Here is a 25,140-nt window from a genome sequence, read left to right on the forward strand (position 1 = left end):
GTTCTTCATGGAGTTGCCTGTTAATTTAAAATAAAGGTTAAATTAAAATTAAATTAAACTTCTAAGCGTGCAATGTGAGGTTGGTTCACCCTGCAGAGCGCAGACTGTGGTTACAGTGAGCACACAGCAAGCATGATGTCATAGTAGAAGTGTTCATGGCAGAGGTTGTCATGGCGTTGGTATCCTGTGGTTGCGGTCTGGTTGTGGTCAGTCAGAAACATAAGGAAGAGACATTATCCTTGAGGTGGACGGTCTGTTCTGATAGCTCATTCTTCTAGGAATGATAGTGACCTATACTTCACTATCCTGTCTGTATGTCTATTTCTGTCTCTCTATCTCCGCTCCCCTTGCTCTCGCTCTCTCTCAAATTCAAGCTGCTTCATTTGCATGAAAAAACATCTATTACCAAAGCAATAATGTATACAATATACATTGTAATAAAATAATACATCTCTCTCTCTCTCTCGCTCTCTCTCTCTCCTATGTTCTTATGGTTCTCTTGTTCTGCCGTCGTTACAGTCATTATCCCTGAGGAGGTTATGTATGGTACAGGTCCAGCTCATCCCTCTAGGCACTGTGCTATACATAGTGACCTCTCCTTCATTCGCTGTTGTTGCTTTATTAGGTTCTGGGTTTGATGGCCACAGTGTGTCTAGTTTGGAACGTGGCCCGTGGTGTTTGAGAAACCCAGGGGGAAATTAAAGGACATAAATCTAAATAAATAGATTTTGTAAATGAGGTGGAGTCTGTTTGTCCTGGAGACCGTACCTCATGGGTTTGGAACCGGTCTACCAGGGTAGGGGGGTGGAGGGGAGACGGACCGAGGGGGGCAAAACAACATTTTATTTGCAGTGTCATTGGGTTTTTAGTAGATGAAAAGTTTAGGAATGACTGGTAAATGTATGATGTGTTGTTTAACATTCAGGGGTTTGTCCTGCATTGGATTGGATTAGTATTGTATCAGATAGACAGAGAAAGAGAGACAGACAAATAAATGGGAGGACGGAGGGACAGACAGACAGACAGACAGACAGACAGACAGACAGACAGACAGACAGACAGACAGACAGACAGACAGACAGACAGACAGACAGACAGACAGACAGACAGACAGACAGACAGACAGACAGACAGACAGACAGACAGACAGACAGACAGACAGACAGACAGACAGACAGACAGACAGACAGACAGACAGACAGACAGACAGACAGACAGACAGACAGACAGAGAGGGCTACAACAGGGACACAGCAGGGTCTTAATAGACTTCAAAGACTGTGTTGCTCTCTGCCTGCCTGCCTGCCTGCCTGCCTGTGTGTTAGCTGGTTGACATTTAAATACATTTATAGAAGGACAAACCTTCATGATTTGACTAATCTGTTGCTGTCACAACGCCTGGAGTGGTGGGTGCGGAGTCAAATGCAGAGAGCAGAGGATACTGGGGAAACCGGACTTTATTTCGGTATCCAATGCTAACGCCCAAAATCGGTGGCAGCTAGTAGACCGGCGACGACGACCACCGAGCGCCGCCCGAACAGGCAGGGGAGCCACCTTCTGTGGGAGTCGTGACAGTTGCAGTATAAAAACTACGGTCAAATACTGCAAGTGGATGCCCGAGATGCCCCATTTCAACATCAGAGGTGCTTAGAGTAGAATAAAATAGACTAGGATGGAGTAGAGTAGAATATAATAGACTGGGATAGAGTAGAGTAGAATATAATAGACTGGGATAGAGTAGAGTAGAATATAGTAGAATATAATAGACTAGGATAGAGTAGAATATAATAGACTAGGATAGAGTACAGTAGAATATAATAGACTAGGATAGAGTACAGTAGAGTAGAATATAGTAGAATATAATAGACTAGGATAGAGTAGAGTAGAATATAGTAGAATATAATAGACTAGGATAGAGTAGAATATAATAGACTAGGATAGAGTAGAGTAGAATATAGTAGAATATAATAGACTAGGATAGAGTAGAATATAATAGACTAGGATAGAGTATAGTATAATATAATAGACTAGGATAGAGTAGAGTAGAATATAGTAGAATATAATATAGGATAGAGTAGAGTAGAATATAATAGACTAGGATAGAGTAGAATATAGAATATAGTATATAGTATAATATAATAGACTAGGAATCTCAATTCAATGGCTCAGACACAAGAGGCATGTGGCAGGGTCTACAGTCAATCACGGACTACAAGATGAAATCCAGCCCAGTCACGGACCAGGATGTCTTGCTCCCAGGCAGACGAAATAACTTTTTTGCCCGCTTTGAGGACAATACAGTGCCACTGACACGGCCTGCAACGGAAACATGCGGTCTCTCCTTCACTGCAGCCGAGGTGAGTAAGACATTTAAACGTGTTAACCCTCGCAAGGCTGCAGGCCCAGACGGCATCCCCAGCCGCGCCCTCAGAGCATGCGCAGACCAGCTGGCCGGTGTGTTTACGGACATATTCAATCAATCCCTATACCAGTCTGCTGTTCCCACATGCTTCAAGAGGGCCACCATTGTTCCTGTTCCCAAGAAAGCTAAGGTAACTGAGCTAAACGACTACCGCCCGTAGCACTCACTTCCGTCATCATGAAGTGCTTTGAGAGACTAGTCAAGGACCATATCACCTCCACCCTACCTGACACCCTAGACCCACTCCAATTTGCTTACCGCCCAAATAGGTCCACAGACGATGCAATCTCAACCACACTGCACACTGCCCTAACCCACCTGGACAAGAGGAATACCTATGTGAGAATGCTGTTCATCGACTACAGCTCGGCATTCAACACCATAGTACCCTCCAAGCTCGTCATCAAGCTCGAGACCCTGGGTCTCGACCCCGCCCTGTGCAACTGGGTACTGGACTTCCTGACGGGCCGCCCCAGGTGGTGAGGGTAGGCAACAACATCTCCTCCCCGCTGATCCTCAACACGGGGCCCCACAAGGGTGCGTTCTGAGCCCTCTCCTGTACTCCCTGTTCACCCACGACTGCGTGGCCACGCACGCCTCCAACTCAATCATCAAGTTTGCGGACGACACAACAGTGGTAGGCTTGATTACCAACAACGACGAGACGGCCTACAGGGAGGAGGTGAGGGCCCTTGGAGTGTGGTGTCAGGAAAATAACCTCACACTCAACGTCAACAAAACTAAGGAGATGATTGTGGACTTCAGGAAACAGCAGAGGGAACACCCCTATCCACATCGATGGAACAGTAGTGGAGAGGGTAGCTAGTTTTAAGTTCCTCGGCATACACATCACAGACAAACTGAATTGGTCCACTCACACTGACAGCGTCGTGAAGAAGGCGCAGCAGCGCCTATTCAACCTCAGGAGGCTGAAGAAATTCGGCTTGTCACCAAAAGCACTCACAAACTTCTACAGATGCACAATCGAGAGCATCCTGGCGGGCTGTATCACCGCCTGGTACGGCAACTGCTCCGCCCTCAACCGTAAGGCTCTCCAGAGGGTAGTGAGGACTGCACAACGCATCACCGGGGGCAAACTACCTGCCCTCCAGGACACCTACACCACCCGTTGTTACAGGAAGGCCATAAAGATCATCAAGGACATCAACCACCCGAACCACTGCCTGTTCACCCCGCTATCATCCAGAAGGCGAGGTCAGTACAGGTGCATCAAAGCTGGGACCGAGAGACTGAAAAACAGCTTCTATCTCAAGGCCATCAGACTGTTAAACAGCCACCACTAACATTGAGTGGCTGCTGCCAACACACTGACATTGACACTGACCCAACTCCAGCCATTTTAATAATGGGAATTGATGGGAAATTATGTAAATATATCACTAGCCACTTTAAACAATGCTACCTTATATAATGTTACTTACCCTACATTATTCATCTCATATGCATATGTATATACTGTACTCTACAACATCGACTGCATCCTTATGTAACACATGTATCACTAGCCACTTTAACTATGCCACTTTGTTTACTTTGTCTACACACTCATCTCATATGTATATACTGTACTCGATACCATCTACTGTATGCTGCTCTGTACCATCACTCATTCATATATCCTTATGTACATGTTCCTTATCCCCTTACACTGTGTATAAGACAGTAGTTTTGGAATTGTTAGTTAGATTACTTGTTGGTTATCACTGCATTGTCGGAACTAGAAGCACAAGCATTTCGCTACACTCGCATTAACATCTGCTAACCATGTGTATGTGACAAATAAAATTTGATTTGATTTGATTTAAAAAAAAGAATTTAATAGAATATAATAGACTAGGATAGAGTAGAATAGAATATAATAGACTGGGATAGAGTAGAGTAGAATATAGTAGAATATAATAGACTAGGATAGAGTAGAGTAGAATATAATAGACTAGGATAGAGTAGAATATAGTAGAATATAATAGACTAGGATAGAGTAGAGTAGAATATAATAGACTAGGATAGAGTAGAGTAGAATATAGTAGAATACAATAGACTAGGATAGAGTAGAGTAGAATATAGTAGAATATAATAGACTAGGATAGAGTAGAGTAGAATATAGTAGAATATAATAGACTAGGATAGAGTAGAGTAGAATATAATAGACTAGGATAGAGTAGAGTATAATATAATAGACTCGGGATAGAGTAGAGTAGAATATAATGGATTAGGATAGAGTAGAGTATAATATAATAGACTAGGATAGAGTAGAGTAGAATTTAATAGAATATAATAGACTAGGATAGAGTAGAGTAGAATAGAATAGACTGGGATAGAGTAGAGTAGAATATAGTAGAATATAATAGACTAGGATAGAGTAGAATATAATAGACTAGGATAGAGTATAGTAGAATATAATAGACTAGGATAGAGTAGAGTAGAATATAATGGACTAGGATAGAGTAGAGTAGAATATAATAGACTAGGATAGAGTAGAGTAGAATATCATAGACTGGGATAGAGTAGAGTAGAGTGGAATAGAATATAGTAGAATATAATATACTATGATAGAGTATAATAGAATATAATAGACTAGGATAGAGTAGAGTAGAATATAGTAGAATATAATAGACTAGGATAGAGTAGAGTATAATATAATAGACTAGGATAGAGTAGAATATAATAGACTAGGATAGAGTATAGTGGAATATAATAGACTAGGATAGAGTAGAGTAGAATATAATGGACTAGGATAGAGTAGAGTAGAATACAATAGACTAGGATAGAGTAGAGTAGAATATCATAGACTGGGATAGAGTAGAGTAGAGTGGAATAGAATATAGTAGAATATAATATACTATGATAGAGTATAGTAGAATATAATAGACTAGGATAGAGTAGAGTAGAATATAGTAGAATATAATAGACTAGGATAGAGTAGAGTAGAATATAATAGACTAGGATAGAGTAGAGTATAATATAATAGACTAGGATAGAGTAGAGTAGAATATAACGGACTAGGATAGAGTAGAGTAGAATATAATAGACTAGGATAGAGTAGAGTATAATTTAATAGAATATAATAGACTAGGATAGAGTAGAATAGAATAGACTGGGATAGAGTAGAGTATAATATAGTAGAATATAATAGACTAGGATAGAGTAGAATATAATAGACTAGGATAGAGTATAGTAGAATATAATAGACTAGGATAGAGTAGAATATAATAGACTAGGATAGAGTAGAGTAGAATTTAATAGAATATAATAGACTAGGATAGAGTAGAGTAGAATATAATAGACTGGGATAGAGTAGAGTAGAATATAGTAGAATATAATAGACTAGGATAGAGTAGAGTAGAATATAGTAGAATACAATAGACTAGGATAGAGTAGAGTAGAATATAGTAGAATATAATAGACTAGGATAGAGTAGAGTAGAATATAGTATAATATAATAGACTAGGATAGAGTAGAGTAGAATATACTAGACTAGGATAGAGTAGAGTAGAATATAATAGACTAGGATATGGTAGAGTAGAATATAATAGACTGGGGTAGAGTAGAGTAGAGTAGAATATAATAGACTAGGATAGAGTAGAGTAGAATATAGTAGAATACAATAGACTAGGATAGAATATAGTAGAATATAATAGACTAGGATAGAGTAGAGTAGAATATAGTAGAATATAATAGACTAGGATAGAGTAGAGTAGAATATAATAGACTAGGATAGAGTAGAGTAGAATATAATAGACTAGGATATGGTAGAGTAGAATATAATAGACTGGGATAGAGTAGAGTAGAATATAATAGACTAGGATAGAGTAGAGTAGAATTTAATAGAATATAATAGACTAGGATAGAGTAGAATATAATAGACTAGGATAGAGTAGAGTAGAATATAATAGACTAGGATAGAGTAGAGTAGAATATAGTAGAATATAATAGACTAGGATAGAGTAGAATATAATAGACTAGGATAGAGTATAGTAGAATATAATAGACTAGGATAGAGTAGAGTAGAATATAATAGACTAGGATAGAGTAGAATATAATAGACTAGGATAGAGTAGAGTAGAATATCATAGACTAGGATAGAGTAGAGTATAATATAATAGACTAGGATAGAGTAGAGTAGAATATAATAGACTAGGATAGAGTAGAGTAGAATATAATAGACTAGGATAGAGTAGAATATAATAGACTAGGATAGAGTAGAATATAATAGACTAGGATAGAGTAGAGTAGAATATAATAGACTAGGATAGAGTAGAGTGGAATATAATAGACTAGGATAGAGTAGAGTAGAATATAATAGACTAGGATAGAGTAGAGTAGAATATAATAGACTAGGATAGAGTAGAGTAGAATATAATGGACTAGGATAGAGTAGAGTAGAATATAATAAACTAGGATAGAGTAGAGTAGAATATAATAGACTAGGATAGAGTAGAGTAGAATTTAATAGAATATAATAGACTAGGATAGAGTAGAGTAGAATATAATAGACTGGGATAGAGTAGAGTAGAATATAGTAGAATATAATAGACTAGGATAGAGTAGAATATAATAGACTAGGATAGAGTATAGTAGAATATAATAGACTAGGATAGAGTATAGTAGAATATAATAGACTAGGATAGAGTAGAGTAGAATATAATAGACTAGGATAGAGTAGAGTATAATATAGTAGAATAGAATAGAACTAGAGAGAGGCTGACAGAAGAATCATGTCTCATGTTTTTTTCTCTCTTCTTTTTCTCCCTCAGGTACGACATCTGCACTTACAAGAACAAACCCTGTGGGACTCTAGGTGAGTGGCAATGCTCTCTGTTCTGTTATTTTCTCTTTTCTCTGCTCTCTGTTCTGTTATCTTCTCTGCTCTCTCTTCTCTGCTCTCTGTTCTGTTATTTTCTCTTCTCTCTGTTCTGTTCTTTTCTCTGCTCTCTGCTCTCTGCTCTCTGTTCTGTTCTTTTTTCTGCTCTCTGTTCTGTTCTTTTTTCTGCTCTCTGTTCTGTTCTTTTCTCTTCTCTCTGCTCTCTGTTCTGTTTTTTTCTCTTCTCTCTGTTCTCTGTTCTGTTCTTTTCTCTGCACTCTGCTCTCTGTTCTGTTCTTTTCTCTGCCCTCTGTTCTGTTCTTTTCTCTCCTCTCTGCTCTCTGTTCTGTTCTTTTCTATTCTCTGTTCTCTGTTCTGTTCTTTTCTCTGCTCTCTGTTCTGTTATTTTCTCTGTTCTGTTATTTTCTCTGCTCTCTGTTCAGTTCTTTTATCTGTTCTCTGCTCTCTGCTATCTGTTCTGTTCTATTCTCTGTTCTCTGCTCTCTGTTTTGTTATTTTCTCTGTTCTCTGTTCTCTGTTCTGTTCTTTTCTCTGTTCTCTGCTCTCTGTTCTGTTCTTTTCTCTGCTCTCTGTTCTGTTCTATTCTCTGTTCTCTGCTCTCTGTTTTGTTATTTTCTCTGTTCTGTTCTTTTCTCTGTTCTCTGCTCTCTGTTCTGTCCTTTTCTCTGTTCTCTGTTCTGTTATTTTCTCTGCTCTCTGTTCTGTTATTTTCTCTGCTCTCTGTTCTGTTATTTTCTCTGTTCTCTGCTCTCTGTTTTGTTCTGTTCTCTGTTCTCTGTTCTCTGTTCTCTGTTCTCTGTTCTGTTCTTTTCTCTGTTCTCTGCTCTGTCCTTTTCTCTGTTCTCTGCTCTCTTCTATTCTTTTCTCTGTTCTCTGATCTCTGTTCTGTTATTGTCTCTGTTCTCTGCTCTCTGTTCTGTTCTTTTCTCTGTTCTCTGTTCTTTTCTCGGTTCTGTTATTTTCTCTGTTCTCTGTTCTTTTCTCGGTTATGTTCTTTTCTCTGTTCTCTGTTCTGTTCTTTTCTCTGTTCTCTGTTCTGTTCTTTTCTCTTTTCTCTGCTCTCTGTTCCGTTCTTTTCTCTGTTCTCTGTTCTGTTCTGTTCTCTGTTCTGATCTTTTCTCTGCTCTCTGTTCTGTTATTTTCTCTGCTCTCTGTTCTCTGTTCTCTTATCTCTTCTCCGTTCTCTGCTCTCTGCTCTCTGTTCTGTGGCCTGGAGGCAAGGAAAGACAGGTCAGAGAGACCAGGTGGCGTTTACTGTTGTCGGGGCGGGTACAGACGGGGTTAGGTCCGTGCAGGGCAGGGCACAGGCGTGGTAACCTCCAAGTGCACTTGACTGTGTCCTTCTACCAATATAGCTCAAATAATGTGGATATTTATAAGTTCATATGGCGTGTTTTTCTCCTGCTACAGTACTTTAAGGACACTGGTTTCCAGTCATTTTTGCCAGGGGTTTGGTTTGACATGTTGTGTCTCCACTGTGACAGAAACTGTGGCAAACTTAAATTACAAACTTGTTAAGCTTCTGTAACCAAGCTCAGGAAGGCAAGGGGGAGAAAAAACAGAAAGATAGAGGGACATATAGAAAGTGAAGGATGAAATTCAGAGATAACAAGAGAGAGATAAAGAGAGCGTTGTGGTGGAGAAAGGACGGCAGGGAGTGTCAGCATCTCCCCTCCTCCTTGCCTCCCTCCCTCTGATGGTATAGAGCCCCTGCAGGCTCCACAGTATATCTTGGAGGTAATATTGGGACTCTGGGGGGGTTTGACAGATTGACCGCATTCGTCACATTCCCCCCGTCGCTTTAATTGCACCAGCATCTGCTTGGCTTCCTCGTTCTCTCTCACTCACTTCTCCTCACTCACTTTTCCTCTGTTTCTCCTCTCCTCCTCCTTCTTCTCTCCCTCTCCATTTCTTCTCCTGTCTCAACCCCGTTCCCCTCACCCTTTTCCCCATATCCTCTCCTCCTTCCCCTCTCCCTCTCCATTTGTCCTCCCTTTTCAACACCCTCCTCATCTCTTCCTCTCCTCCATTCCGTCCCTCTCAACCCTTCTCATCTCCTTCCCTCCTCACCCTATCATTAGGGGTCATGCTACAGGTCAGCTCTTTTCCCCTTGGGTCTCTGGGTAATCTGAGTTGGAGATAATACCTAACCAACCCCACTTCTGAGTGTTATGTGAAACCCTTCCCAGTAACCTGTAGATGGAATCTCTTCTCTTTCTATCTGACCTGTTACCCTCTGGGGGAAGAACAGAGACACCTGGATGGCTCTACTCTCCAACCTCACACACACACACACACACACACACACACACACACACACACACACACACACACACACACACACACACACACACACACACACACACACACACACACACACACACACACACACACACACACACACACACACACACACACACACACACACACACACACACACACACACACACACACACACACACACACACAAAACATGTAGAACTATATATGCTTGCTTTTTGACAAAGCTAAAAATAACCTGCATTTAATCTTATCTTGCATAAGATGAAATGCACATACTACAGTGACACGCCAACACACAAGCGCACACACACAGACAGGCAATTGTATAGTTTACTCAGCGTTCTTTCACTCTTCTGCTTCTCTCTCCAAAAGAGCTCGTTCTCAAATATAAAGAATATGCCTATTGCTTTCTCTTTGGAACTCTATATTTTTTAGAGGGGGTGGGGATGTTTTCTTAAATTCAATATCCTGCATCACTAGGTGGTCCCTTGTTACTTGAAGTGAAATGTATAAATCCAAGCCTGTCTAGACATTTTCCAGCTCTGACTTTAGGTTGAAAAAAGTTAATGTCTAGCCAGTTGATGCTGAAGTCAGGTCCTGCTGGTGAGTCTAGCAGCAGCAGCATGAACTTAGGCTGTGTCCCAAATCACACCCTATTTCTTATGTAGTGCACTACATTTTTCCAGAGCCCTGAGAGAAGAAGTTAACTCTCAAAGTTCTTAGCCAATGTCCCAAATAGCACCATATTTCCAATATGGGCCCTGGTCAAAAGTAGTGCACTATAAATGGAATAGGGTGCAGCCTGAGAAGTTTAGAGTTGCCTTCTTCTCTTCTCTTTCTCTCTCTCTCTCTCTCTCTCTCTCTCTCTCTCTCTCTCTCTCTCTCTCTCTCTCTCTCTCTCTCTCTCTCTCTCTCTCTCTCGCCCCTCTCTTGCTCTCTCTCTACCTCTCTCTCTCTTGCTCTCTCCCTACCTCTCTCTCTACCTCTCTCTCTCTCTCTCTCTCTCTCTCGCTCTCTCTCCCTCTACCCCTCTCTCGCTACCTCTCTCTCTCTACCTCTCTCTCTCTCGCTATCTCTCTCTCTCTCTATACCTCTCTCTCTCGCGCTCTCTCTCGCTCTCTCTCTCGCTACCTCTCTCTCTCTCTACCTCTCTCTACCTCTCTCTCTCTCGCTCCCTCTCTCTCTACCTCTCTCTCGCTCCCTCTCTCGCTACCTCTCTCTCGCTCTCTGTCTCGCTACCTCTCTCTCTCTCTACCTCTCTCTCGCTCTCGCTCTCTCTCTCGCCACCTCTCTCTCTCTCTCTCTCTCTCTCTCTCTCTCTCTCTCTCTCTCTCTCTCTCTCTCTCTCTCTCTCTCTCTCTCTCTCTCTCTCTCTCTCTCTCTCTCTCTCTCTCTCTCTCTCTCTCTCTCACTCTACCTCTCTCTCTACCTCCCTCCTGCTGCTCTTCCTTTAACACCAGGGAGATCCAGCTTTTAGAGCCACCACTCCTAAGAAGTTCTCTGTGTGTGTGTGTATGTGTGTCCAGGCTTGGCGTCGGTAGCTGGGATGTGTGAGCCGGAGAGGAGTTGCAGCATCAATGAAGACATCGGCCTGGGTTCTGCTTTCACCATCGCTCACGAGATTGGCCACAAGTGAGTCCGCTCACATTTACTACTTCCTTCACAGAACAGCGCAAACTGGCTCTAACCAGAATAGAAAGAAGAGTGGGAGGCCCCGGTGCACAACTGAGCAAGAGGACAAGTAAATTAGTGTCTAGTTTGAGAAACAGACGCCTCACAAGTCCTCAACTTGCAGCTTCATTAAATAGTACCAGCAAAACACCAGTCTCAACGTCAACAGTGAAGAGGCGACTCCGGGATGCTGGCCTTCTAGGCAGAGTTGCAAAAAAAAAAGCCATATTTCAGACTGGACAATAAAAATGGGGAAAAGGACACATATACTGGACAGAGGAACTCTGCCTAGAAGGCCAGCATCCCGGAGTCGCCTCTTCACTGTTTACGTTCAGACATTTCTAAGTAACCTCAAACCTTTGAACGGTATGTATATAATAATACATATATTACTACACAGAGAATGTGACTCACTATTTTGCAACACCCGCAATATCATCTGCCAATAAAATTGTATTTTATTTTATTTGGAACTATTCCTAAAGAATAACCAGATCTTTGGGTTGGTTTGGTCTGGGTTGGTGTGTGTTGGTTTGGTTTGGGTTGGTACAGTTGAAGTCAGAAGTTTACATCAAATCAAATCAAAGTGTATTTTTCACATGCGCTGAATACAACAGGCGTAGTAGACCTTACAGTGAAATGCTTACTTACAGGCTCTAACCAATAGTACAAAAAAGGTATTTGGTGAACAATAGGTAGGTAAAGAAATAAAGCAACAGTAAAATGACAGGCTATATACAGTAGCGTGGCTACATACAGACACCGGTTAGTCAGGCTGATTGAGGCAGTATGTACATGTAGACATGGTTAAAGTGACTATGCATATATGATGAACAGAGAGTAGCAGTAGCGTAAAAGAGTGGTAGGCGGGTGGTGGGTGGCGGGTGGCGGGACACAATGCAGATAGCCCGGCTAGCCAATGTGTGGGAGCACTGGTTGGTCGGCCCAATTGAGGTAGTATGCACATGAATGTATAGTTAGAGTGACTATGCATATATGATAAACAGAGTAGCAGCAGCGTAAAAAGAGGGGTTGGGGGGGGCACACAATGCAAATAGTCTGGGTAGCCATTTGTTTACCTGTTCAGGAGTCTTATGGCTTGGGGGTAAAAATAGTTGAGAAGCCTTTTTGTCCTAGACTTGGCACTCCGGTACCGCTTGCCATGCGGTAGTAGAGAGAACAGTCTGTGGCTGGGGTCTTTGACAATTTTTAGGACCTTCTGACACCGCCTGGTGTAGAGGTCCTGGTGGCAGGCAGCTTGGCCCCAGTGATGTACTGGGCCGTTCGCACTACACTCTGTAGTGCCTTGCGGTCAGAGGCCGAGCAATTGCCATTCCTGGCAGTGATGCAACCAGCTCTCGATGTTGCAGCTGTAGAACAGCTGTAGAACATTTGGAAGATCTCAGGACCCATGCAAAATCTTTGTAGTGTCCTGAGGGGGAATAGGCTTTGTCGCGCCCTCTTCACGACTGTCTTGGTGTGTTTGGACCATTCTAGTTTGTTGTTGATGTGGACGCCAAGGAACTTGAACAACCTGCTCCACTACAGCCCCGTCGATGAGAATGGGGGCGTGCTTGGTCCTCATTTTCCTGTAGTCCACAATAATCTCCTTAGTCTTGGTTACGTTGAGGGATAGGTTGTTATTCTGGCACCACCCGGCCAGGTCTCTGACTTCCTCCCTATAAGCTGTCTCGTCGTTCTTGGTGATCAGGCCTACCACTGTTGTGTTGTCTGCAAACTTAGTGATGCTGTTGGAGTCATGCCTGGCCATGCAGTCGTGGGTGAATAGGGAGTACAGGAGGGGACTGAGTACGCACCCCTGGGGAGCTCCAGTGTTGAGGATCAGCGTGGAAGATGTGTTGCTACATACCTTCACTACCTGGGGGCGGCCCATCAGGAAGTCCAGGATCCAGTTGCAGAGGGAGGTGTTTTGTCCCAGGATCCTTAGCTTAGTGATGAGCTTTGAGGGTCCATACACCCTAGCCAAATACATTTAAACTCAGTTTTTCACAATTCCTGACATTTAATCCAAGATAATATTCCCTGTCTTAGGTCAGTTAGTGTCACCACTTTATTTTAAGAATGTGAAATGTCAGAATAATAGTTGAGAGAATGATTTATTTCAGCTTTTATTTTTCATCACATTCCCAGTGGGTCAGAAGTTTACATATACACTCAATTAGTATTTGGTAATATTGCCTTTAAATTGTTGAACTTGGGTCAAACGTTTCAGGTAGCCTTCCACAAGCTTCCCACAATAAGTTTGATGAATTTTGGCCCATTCCACATGACAGAGCTGGTGTAACTGATTCAGGTTTGTAGGCCTCCTTGCTCGCACACATTTTTTCAGTTCTGCCCACAAATGTTTTATAGGATTGAGGTCCGTGCTTTGTGATGGCCACTCCAATACCTTGACTTTGTTGTCCTTTAGCCAATTTGCCACAACTTTGGAAGTATGATTGGGGTCATTGTCCATTTGGAAGACCCATTTGCGACCAAGCTTTAACTTCCTTACGGATGTCTTGAGATGTTGCTTCAATATATCCACATAATTTTCCATCCTCATGATGTCATCTATTTTGTGAAGTGCACCAGTCCCTTCTGCAGCAAAGCACTCCCACAACATGATGCTGCCATCCCCGTGCTTCACGGTTGGGATGGTGTTCTTCGGCTTGCAAGCCTCCCCCTTTTTCCTCCAAACATGACAATGGTCATTATGGCCAAACAGTTCTATTTTTGTTTCATCAGACCAGAGGACATTTCTCCAAAAAGTGCGATCTTTGTCCCCATGTGCAGTTGCAAACCGTAGTCTGTTTTTTTATGGCGGTGTTGGAGCAGTGGCTTCTTCCTTGCTGAGCAGCCTTTCAGGTTATGTCGATATAGGACTTGTTTCACTGTGGATATAGATACTTTTGTACCTTTTTCCTCCAGCATCTTCACAAGGTTCTTTGCTGTTGTTCTGGGATTGATTTGCACTTTTCACTTACTTTTCAAAGTAAGTTCATCTCCAGGAGACAGAACGTGTCTCCTTCCTGAGTGGTATGACGGCTGGTCCCATGGTGTTTATACTTGCGGACTATTTTTTCTACAGATGAACGTGGTACCTTCAGGCATTTGGAAATTGCTCCCAAGGATGAACCAGACTTGTGGAGGTCTACAATTTGTTTTCTGAGGTCTTGGCTGATTTATTTTGATTTTCCCATGATATCAAGCAAAGAGGCACTGCATTTGAAGGTAGGCCTTGAAATACATCCACAGGTACACCTCCAATTGACTCATATGATGTCAATTAGCCTGTCAGAAGCCATAATTTTCTGGAATTTTCCAAGCTGTTTAAAGGCACACTGGAATTGTGATACAGTGAATTATAAGTGACATAATCTGTCTGTAAACAATTGTTGGAAAAATTACGTGTGTCATGCAAAAAGTAGATGTCAAAGGCCAAATCCTAGGAAGAAACCTAGAGAGGAACCAGGCTATGAGGGGTGGCCAGTCCTCTTCTGGCTGTGCCGGGTGGAGATTATAGCAGAACATGGCCAAGATGTTCAAATGTTCATAGATGACCAACAGGGTCAAATAATAATAATCACAGTGGTTGTCAAGGGTGCAATAGGTCAGTACTTTACATGGGATAAGCAAACTTAAAGGTCAATAACACAACAGAAAAATCTATGTACAGTGTGTGCAAATGTAGTAAGATTAGGGAGGTAAGGCAATAATTAGCCCATAGTGGTGAAAAATTGACAATTCAGCATTAACACTGGAGTGGTAGATGTGCAGATGATGATGTGCAAGTAGAGATACTGGGGTGCAAAAGAGCAACAACAAAGAAATAACAATATGGGGATGAGGTAATTGGGTGGGTTATTTACAGATGGGCTGTGTACAAACCATTTTTATATGGTCCTTGCTTTGTGCACGGGAGCATTGTCATTGCTGAAACAGGAAAGGGCCTTCCCCAAACTGTTGCCACAAAGTTGGAAGCACAGAAGCAGTTAGAATATCATTGCATGCTATAGCTTTAAGATTTCCCTTCACTGGAACTAAGGGACCTAGCCCGAAACATGAAAAACAGCCCCAGACCATTTTCCCTACTCCATCAAACTTTACAGTTGTCACTATGCATTCGGGCAGGTAGCGTTCTCCTAGCATTCAGATAACCCAGATTTGCCCATCGAACTAGCAGATGGTGAAGCGTGATTCAGCTCTCTAGAGAGCGCGTTTCCACTGCTCCGGAGTCCAATGGTGGCGAGCTTTACACCACTCCAGACGACACTTGGTATTGCGCATGGTGATCTTAGGCTTGTGTGCGGCTGCTCAGCCATGGAAACCCACTTCATGAAGCTCCCAACGAACAGTTACTGTGCTGAGGTTGTTTCCAGAGGCAGTTTGGAACTCAGTAGTGAGTGTTGCAACCTTGACAGAGGATTTTTAAGCACTTCAGCACTCGGCAGTCCCGTTCTGTGAGCTTGTGTGGCCTACCACTTCACGGCTGAGCCGTTGTTGCTCCTAGCCGTTGTTGCTCAGCTCTAGCAGGGCAGAAATTTGATGAACTGACTTGTTGTTATGACGGTGCCAAGTTGAAAGTCACTGAGCTCTTCAGTAAGGACATTCTGCTGCCAATGTGTGTCTATGGACATTGCATGGCTGTGTGCTCAATTTTATACACCTGTCAGCAATGGGTTTATATTAATATATTAATTTGAAAGGCTGTCCACATACTTTTTAATTTACAGTGCATTCGGAAAGTATTCAAACCCCTTCCTTTTTTCCACATTTTGTTACGTTACAGCATTATTCTAAAATGGATTAAATAAAACATTTCCTCATCAATCTACACACAATACCCCATAATGACAAAGCGAAAACAGGTTTATAGAAAGTTATAAAAATGTATTAAAAATAAAAACAGAAATACCTTATTTACATAAGTATTCAGACCCTTTGCTATGAGACTCAAAATTGAGCTCAGGTGCATCCTGTTTCCATTGATCATCCTTGAGATGTTTCTACAACTTGATTGGAGTTCACCTGTGGTAAATTCAATTGATTGGACATGGTTGGGAAAGGCACACACCTGTCTATGTAAGGTCCCAAAGTTGACAGTGCATGTCAAAGCAAAAACCAAGCCATGAGATTGAAGGAATTGTCCGTAGAGCTTAGAGACAGGATTGTGTCCAGGCACAGATCTCTGGAAGGGTGCCAAAAAATGTCTGCAGCATTGAAGGTCCCCAAAGTACAGAGAGCTGTGCATCAACGCTACCCATCCAACCTGACAGAACTTGAGAGTTTCTGCAGAGAAGAATGGGAGAAATTCCCCAAATACAGGTGTGCCAAGCTTGTAGCGTCATACCCAAGAAGACTCAAGGTTGTAATTGCTGCCAAAGGTGCTTCAACAAAGTACTGAGTAAAGTGTCTGAATTCTTATGTAAATGTGATATTTCTGTTTTTATTTGTAATAACTTTGCAAAAAATTCTAAAAACCTGTTTTTGATTTGTCTTTATTGGGTATTGTGTGTAGATTGATGAGGAATTGTAACAAAATGTGAAAAAGGTCAAGGAGTCTGAATACTTTCCGAATGCAATGCATGCTGTGTTTGCTCATGCTAATGACAGTGTCCACATACCTCCTGAATATAAAGTTGAATAATGATGATATATTGGTCTACGTATCCACTCCCTGGGGTTCACAGAGATGGCCATTTCCTTTATAATGTCTCGTGTCTGCTTCTGTTTTGGGGCAGTTGTAAAAATGGTCTCTGCAAGGAGAGGATGTATAAAAAAAACTTAGCCACGGTCTCAGGACGGCTGATTTATTTCCAGAGTAGGGTAAAATGTCATAAACGCCAGCGTTAGAAAAACAGGCCGGCCTGTGGGATGTGGTGGGTTGCTATATACATTACAACTGATCTGTGCTTTTGGACGATCAGGGAAACTAAGCTTCGGCTTCCTGCCGTAACGCAAGCTTTTCTTTCGTTTAGATATTCAGACAGATACAGTTTTTGAGTTACATACATTTTTTTGTGAAACAGATTTATTTGCAGCCAAGCCAGTGCTCAGTCAAGTTGGGCAGCAGAAACCAGAAAGCAGAAACCTTTCTTTCTGTCAGGAAGTTCACACTAGAGAGCAGCTCTGATCAGACGGACGCTGAGAGAGAGAGAGAGAGAGAGAGAGAGAGAGAGAGAGAGAGAGAGAGAGAGAGAGAGAGAGAGCAGTATTTGTGTTTATGGGGGAGGGTGGAAGAGTAGGGGTTTGATCCAGGCCTGGGCTGTGTACTGTATATTCTATAACGGTATTTGAATATTTGGTTTGTTAAATGTGATACGCCGTGTGTAACGTCCATTTTTATAGTTTACTCTGCTACTTGAGTCATCTCTCTCCGCTCTCTCTCTCTCAATTCAATTCAATTCAACGGGCTTTATTGGCATGGGAAACATATGTTAACCAAAGCAAGTGAGGTAGATAATATACAAAAGTGAAATAAACAATACAAATGAACTGTAAACATTACACATACAGAAGTTTCAAAACAGTAAAGACATTACAAATGTCATATTATATATATATATAAAAAAATAAAGGAAACACTAAAATAACACATCCTAGATCTGAATGAATGAAATATTCTTATTAAATACTTTTTTCTTTACATAGTTGAATGTGCTGACAACAAAATCACACAAAAATTATCAATGGAAATCAAATTTGTCAACCCATGGAGGTCTGGATTTGGAGTCACACTCAAAATTAAAGTGGAAAACCACACTACAGGCTGATCCAACTTTGATGTAATGTCCTTAAAACAAGTCAAAATGAGGCCCAGTAGTGTGTGTGGCCTTCACGTGCCTGTATGACCTCCCTACAACGCCTGGGCATGCTCCTGATGAGGTGGTGGATAGTCTCCTGAGGGATCTCCTTCCAGACCTGGACTAAAGCATCCGCCAACTGCTGGACAGTCTGTGGTGCAACGTGGCGTTGGTGGATGGAGCGAGATATGATGTCCCAGATGTGCTCAATTGGATTCAGGTCTGGGGAACGGGTGGGCCAGTCCATAGCATCAATGCCTTCCTCTTGTAGGAACTGCTGACACACTCCAGCCACATGAGGTCTAGCATTGTCTTGCATTAGGAGGAACCCAGGGCCAACCGCACCAGCATATGGTCTCACAAAGGTGTCTGAGGATCTCATCTCGGTACCTAATGGCAGTCAGGCTACCTCTGGCGAGCACATGGAGGGCTCTGCGGCCCCCCAAAGAAATGCCACCCCACACCATGACTGACCCAGCGCCAAACCGGTCATGCTGGAGGATGTTGCAGGCAGCAGAACGTTCTCCACGGCGTCTCCAGACTCTGTTACGTCTGTCACATGTGCTCAGTGTGAACCTGCTTTCATCTGTGAATAGCACAGGGCACCAGTGGAGAATTTGCCAATCTTGGTGTTCTCTGGCAAATGCCAAACGTCCTGCACGGTGTTGGGCTGTAAGCACAACCCCCACCTGTGGATGTCGGGCCCTCATACCACCCTCATGGAGTATGTTTCTGACCATTTGAGCAGACTCATGCACATTTGTGGCCTGCTGGAGGTCATTTGCAAGGCTCTGGCAGTGCTCATCCTGCTCCTCCTTGCACAAAGGTGGAGGTAGCGGTCCTGATGCTGGGTTGTTGCCCTCCTACGTCCTCCTCCACATCTCCTGATGTACTGGCCTGTCTCCTGGTAGCGCCTCCATGCTCTGGACACTACACTGACAGACACAGCAAACCTTCTTGCCACAGCTCGCATTGATGTGCCGTCCTGGATGAGCTGCACTACCTGAGCCACTTATGTGGGTTGTAGACTCCGTCTCATGCTACCACTAGAGTGAAAACACCGCCAGCATTCAAAAGTGACCAAAACATCAGCCAGGAAGCATAGGAACTGAGAAGTGGTCTGTGGTCACCACCTGCAGAACCACTCCTTTATTGGGGGTGTCTTGCTAATTGCCTATAATTTCCACCTGTTTTCTATTCCATTTGCACAACAGCATGTGACATTTATTGTCAATCAGTGTTGCTTCCTAAGTGGACAGTTTGATTTCACAGAAGTGTGATTGACTTGGAGTTACATTGTGTTGTTTAAGTGTTCCCTTTATTTTTTTGAGCAGTGTATATATATACAGTGTTGTAACAATGTACAAATGGTTAAGGAAAATAAATAAGCATAAATATGGGTTGTATTTACAATGGTGTTTGTTCTTCACTGTTGCCCTTTTCTTGTGGCAACACGTCACAAATCTTGCTGCTGTGATGGCACACTGTGGAATTTCACCCAGTAGATATGGGAGTTTATCAAAATTGGATTTGTTTTTGAAATCTTTGTGGATCTGTGTAATCTGAGGGAAATATGTCTCTCTAATATGGTCATACATTGGGCAGGAGGTTAGGAAGTGCAGCTCAGTTTCCACCTCATTTTGTGGGCAGTGAGCACATAGCCTGTCTTCTCCTGAGAGCAATGTCTGCCTACGGCGGCCTTTCTCAATAGCAAGGCTATGCTCACTAAGTCTATACATAGTCAAAGCTTTCCTTCGGTTTGGGTCAGTCACGGTGTTCAGGTATTCTGCCACTCTCTCTCTCTCTCTCTCTCTCTCTCTCTCTCTCTCTCTCTCTCTCTCTCTCTCTCTCTCTCTCTCTCTCTCTCTCTCCATGCCGTTTTCCATACAGTCCTAGTCCCACCCCCTGTCACTCAAGGTTTGCATTTGTTGTTGCTTGACCACGAGACACTTTCGTTCAGTCTGCATGGTCAATGCAGCACATGCAACAATGTTGATGACAACAATGTTGTTTCCACTTTGATCTTAATAGAAATCCAGTGTTTTATAATTACAATATTAGTTTGTGTTTCTTATATCTGCAAACAGCTAGTTTGTATTTTCTTAGCAAGTTAAACTAAAATGTGTTAGCCACTAATGCTAATCGCTAGTTAGCTGGCTAATAAAATTAGTGAGTCAGAGCAAACGTAGCTAGCTAATTCAGCCTGATACCAGTGCTGGTGGAGGCTTAAATCAGCATGTTGTTTGTGCAACAGTATCTTCTAAATCAAAGAGGAATAGGTGAAGCATGAAAATGTTGGCTATATGAATAAAGATTTAATGTAGCCAAAGATTATAGGGTCCCCTAGGAAACACTGAACATCGTCCATGGCATTTCCATTTGTTGTCATGTCAATCAACACTGTATTCAAAGTGCCCATTATGATTTATATGCTAACTATATAATTAGAATAAACATCCTATTTCCATGATTCCAAAAGTTCACCCAAGTGTTTTGCTCTAAATCGCAATTGCAACATTTGGTTAAATAAGTCCTAGTTTTTTGCCCATATCGTGGCAGTGTGGATATGATCTCACATGAGTGGCAGTGTGGATATGATCTCACATGAGTGGCAGTGTGGATATGATCTCACATGAGTGGCAGTGTGGATATGATCTCACATGAGTGGCAGTGTGGATATGATCTCACATGAGTGGCAGTGTGGATATGATCTCACATGAGTGGCAGTGTGGATATGATCTCACATGAGTGGCAGTGTGGATATGATCTCACATGAGTGGCAGTGTGGATATGATCTCACATGAGTGGCAGTGTGGATATGATCTCACATGAGTGCAGGAAATGCAGAGCTTAATGAAATGCAGGAAATTATTTTAGGTTGAAGTTGAATTGAACAGTATAAAACAATCCGAATGCAGAAAGACTCACTGAAATAATGTTTAATATATGTGATACCAACCTAGGGTCACGCACTACTCATGAAGCAAATTTAGAACTTTTATTCATCAAAAGTGTATTAATCAAAAACATAAAATACCATCAAATACCATCAAAAATACCATGTCTGTCTGTCTGTCTGTCTGTCTGTCTGTCTGTCTGTCTGTCTGTCTGTCTGTCTGTCTGTCTGTCTGTCTGTCTGTCTGTCTGTCTGTCTGTCTGTCTGTCTGTCTGTCTGTCTGTCTGTCTGTCTGTCTGTCTGTCTGTCTGTCTGTCTGTCTGTCTGTCCGTCCGTCCGTCCGTCCTCCGTCCTCTCTCTCTCTCTCTCTCTCTCTCTCTCTCTCTCTCTCTCTCTCTCTCTCTCTCTTTCTCTCTCTCTCTCTCTTTTTCTCTCTCTCTCTCTCTTTTTCTCTCTCTCTCTCTCTCTTTTCTCTCTCTCTCTCTCTTTTTCTCTCTCTCTCTCTCTATTTCTCTCTCTCTCTCTTTCTATTTCTCTTTCTATTTCTCTCTCTCTCTCTTTCTATTTCTCTCTCTCTCTCTTTCTATTTCTCTCTCTCTCTCTTTCTCTCTCTCTTTCTATTTCTCTCTCTCTTTCTATTTCTCTCTGTCTCTCTCTCTCTCTTTCCCCAAGTCTCATTGAGAGCATAGAGAGTTTGGCTCTGGTCTATCCCCACCTCCCTCTTCCCCTGTCTGTAGCTGGCTGCTGTTCTGTAACTGACCAGTCCAGACCTGTAGATGGGGACTGATTGACAGGCAGGTAGCATCAGGGTGGTGATTAAAACTCTCTGCTCCCTCCAGCGCTCCAGACAAAGCCTGACCCCTGACCTCTAGTCCCCTCTACACCAGCTGCTACATCCAGGAGCCACGGAGCCCTTTCTAACATCTCTAACCCTGCCCTACATGTAGGGGAGGTGTCGGGCAAAGTTATAGAAGAGGTAGAAAAGGGCTGCAGGTAGCCTAGCAGTTAAGAGCATTGGTCCAGTAACTGAAAGGTTGCTGGTTTGTATCCCTGAGCCGACTAGGTGACCAATCTGTCTATGTGCCCTTGAGCAAGGCACTTAACTCTAATTGGTCCTGTAAGTCACTCTGGATAAGAGTGTCTGTAAAATGAGGTAGAGGGTGGTAGAGATACATTCCCAGAGGTAATTAAGTTTGAACCTTATCTGACTGCTCTGCACCCATCGGCCACAGTATTAGTTAACTCTCTCAGTGACACCACCAATCTCTCTTTGAATGGCATTTTTGGCCAATCTGGGTAAAAGCTGTCCTCAGGCACAGATCTAAGATAATCTGATCCTCCCCCAAACCATACCTTAACCTATATGGTTGGAAAAAGAAAAACTGACTGTAGATCTTTAAGTCTTGAGGCAATTTCATCTTTCTCCATGTTTGACCCGCCCTCCTCTCTGTCCTCCATTTTGCACTTACAGTTTCGGGATGAACCATGATGGAATAGGAAACTCATGTGGGACTAAAGGCCATGAAGCAGCCAAGCTGATGGCGGCCCACATCACAGCTAACACCAACCCCTTCTCCTGGTCGGCCTGCAGTAAGAACTACATCACCAGCTTCCTTGAGTAAGTGGAAGAGGGGCATTTCTCAGCGTGTGTGTGTACCTATCTCTGCCTGTGTGTAGAGATCTCAGTTTATTCTCACTTAAAACCACCTATTGAAACTCTTGTACATATCCTGAACCAATCCTTAACTTCCTCAGTCTGTAAAAAGACATGTATGGCCTTCCAGCCATCAAAACATTGATCCTAGGTTTTGAGACAAACAGAAAGCCTACACTTCTCCTCCTCAAAATGATCTTTCTCTCCATGCCTTGAATAACAGATCGATTTGTTTTCTTGCTTCAGTGAAGAAGGATAATTCTTAGATTATTTCAAATATTTGTCTTAATTTGATAAGTGCCCCTCAGGACTGGCTGATGGTAGCAGATAGAGTCTGGGTTTAGAAGTATGAAATAAATCTTCCAGTCAGACAGCGTCCATAGAAAACAAAGTCACTTGGCCTTGAAGGTCCTCAACTCTTAAACTCGTTGAATGGTTTTCAGTGAGCGTGTGTGTGTGTGTGTGTGTGTGTGTGTGTGTGTGTGTGTGTGTGTGTGTGTGTGTGTGTGTGTGTGTGTGTGTGTGTGTGTGTGTGTGTGTGTGTGTGTGTGTGTGTGTGTGTGTGTGCGCGCGTGCGTGCGTGAGCAGGGATAATGGTGGTTCTGGTTGTCAGAGTGTGTTCTCTGGTGAGTGCTACTTGCAACACAATGTAGCATTGGCACATAAACATAGACATTACAGTACCATGTGCCAACTTCTCACAGTAACACACAGGGATGCTTCTTCACGGTTTCTGGACCTTCTCACTATGGCCTTCTCTTCTCACGGTTGGATCATCTTGGAGTCTAGTACTGTTTCAGACCATGGGCATAGAGGATTCATATTTTGTGACCCCTTGTTTCTAGCACTGTTTCTCCTTTGAAAGTCTGTTGTAGATGGATTGTAAGCTTTCACAGAATTCATTTTTGTCTGTGTCTTTTCAGTTCTGGTTTTTACTTTTTCATTTCATTTCATTTCTTTCTCCTATGAAGTTTTGTCTGTAAACTAGACTCACCCTCCCGAGGGTTCTCTCCCTCCAACAGATTTGTAGATATGTCACACGTTTCTTCTTGCCAAGTAAAAAACTTTGGCTGTGCTCTTGGCCTAGATACACTGGTGCAATATGTGGCTGTTTTTGGGGGTTCTGAAGAATGGTTTATGAATGCAAACATAGTTCAGACACAGTATGTCATAAAACAATAGTTTAGTAACTTTTAGCCTAGTTACGTTCACTATAGACATAGGACATGGCGAACACTCCAGTGTGGTCACTGGCCAATCCTTTTGAGCTTTTGTATTGAACCAATATCTAGTCTTAAAGGAATATTCCACCCAAATACTATCTTTTGGTATTTGTTTCATTAGTCCATTGTTGACATAGTCCCAAAAATGGTTTGCTTGTCAACAATCATGTTTTCAAGATATGTAACTTTCTTAATATAGAAATCGTCCCTGCATGATGCAAAACGCAGAATCACATAATGCAAAATGAATCATACAGGGACGATTGCTGTAATTTGTATTACATAGAATGAAATACATTCTTATATTATTATAACTAGTAATAATTCCTAGTTAATCTAGTTAATATCTATGGGCTCCCGAGTGGCGCAGCGGTCTAAGGCACTGTAAATCCAGCGCTGAGACGTCACTATAATCCCTGGTTCGAATCCAGGCTGTATCACATCTAGCCGTGATTGGGAGTCCCGCAGTGCGGTGCACAATTGCCCCTGTGTCGTCTGGTTTTGGCCCGGGTAGGCCACCATTGTAAATAAGACATTTCTTAACTGAATTGCCTAATTAAATAAAGGTTAAATAAATAAATAATAAAATATCTAGTCTTAACATAGCTGACCATGGTGGGAGTTGAGGGACCGGTTCTTATTAGAAGAGATTTCCTCTGTGACAGGGTGATGAACTTGGCTTATCCCAGAGGACAGGAAGCTGCTTCAACTGGCAAATAATACTTTCTATATTTAAACATCAGACTATTTGGTTTGTCGCCGAACCAATAAACAGTGGGGTCTGCCCCAGCCCTTGTCTGCCGTGGTGTGGTGGGCTAGGGGGGGGGGGCTAGCAAGGCTCTCTCTGGTGAGACGGACCTCTCCACACCAGGGGAAAATATTACTCCACCACAGATAAACAGAGAGATAGTTTCCTATTACACATGCAGTCTGATAGTGTGGATTTGATGTACAGTCTGATAGTGTGGATTAGATGTGCAGTCTGATAGTGTGGGTTAGATGTGCCGTCTGATAGTGTAGATTAGATGTGCAGTCTGATAGTGTGGGTTAGATGTGCAGTCTGATAGTGTGGGTTAGATGTGCAGTATGATAGTGTGGATTAGATGTGCAGTCTGATAGTGTGGGTTAGGTGTGCAGTCTGATAGTGTGGGTTAAGTGTGCAGTCTGATAGTGTGAATTAGATGTGCAGTCTGATAGTGTGGGTTAGGTGTGCAGTCGGATAGTGTGAATTAGATGTGCAGTCGGATAGTGTGGATTAGGTGTGCAGTCTGATAGTGTGGATTAGATGTGCAGTCTGATAGTGTGGGTTAGATGTGCAGTCTGATAGTGTGGGTTAGATGTGC

General features: G+C 42.5%; 1 protein-coding gene across 1 annotated transcript in view; it reads left to right on the plus strand.

Annotated features, from left to right (window-relative positions):
• Nucleotides 1–25,140, plus strand: part of LOC124000157 (A disintegrin and metalloproteinase with thrombospondin motifs 6-like) — a 247,176-nt gene that overhangs the window by 43,786 nt on the left and 178,250 nt on the right. The window contains exons 8-10 of the mRNA XM_046306337.1: nucleotides 7,197–7,240; nucleotides 11,074–11,179; nucleotides 22,392–22,538. Coding sequence (XP_046162293.1) covers nucleotides 7,197–7,240; nucleotides 11,074–11,179; nucleotides 22,392–22,538 — 297 coding nt within the window. The remainder of the gene's footprint in view (nucleotides 1–7,196; nucleotides 7,241–11,073; nucleotides 11,180–22,391; nucleotides 22,539–25,140) is intronic.

Source organism: Oncorhynchus gorbuscha, linkage group LG16 (genome assembly GCF_021184085.1).
Source record: "Oncorhynchus gorbuscha isolate QuinsamMale2020 ecotype Even-year linkage group LG16, OgorEven_v1.0, whole genome shotgun sequence".
In the NCBI taxonomy this organism is placed as follows: domain Eukaryota; kingdom Metazoa; phylum Chordata; class Actinopteri; order Salmoniformes; family Salmonidae; genus Oncorhynchus; species Oncorhynchus gorbuscha.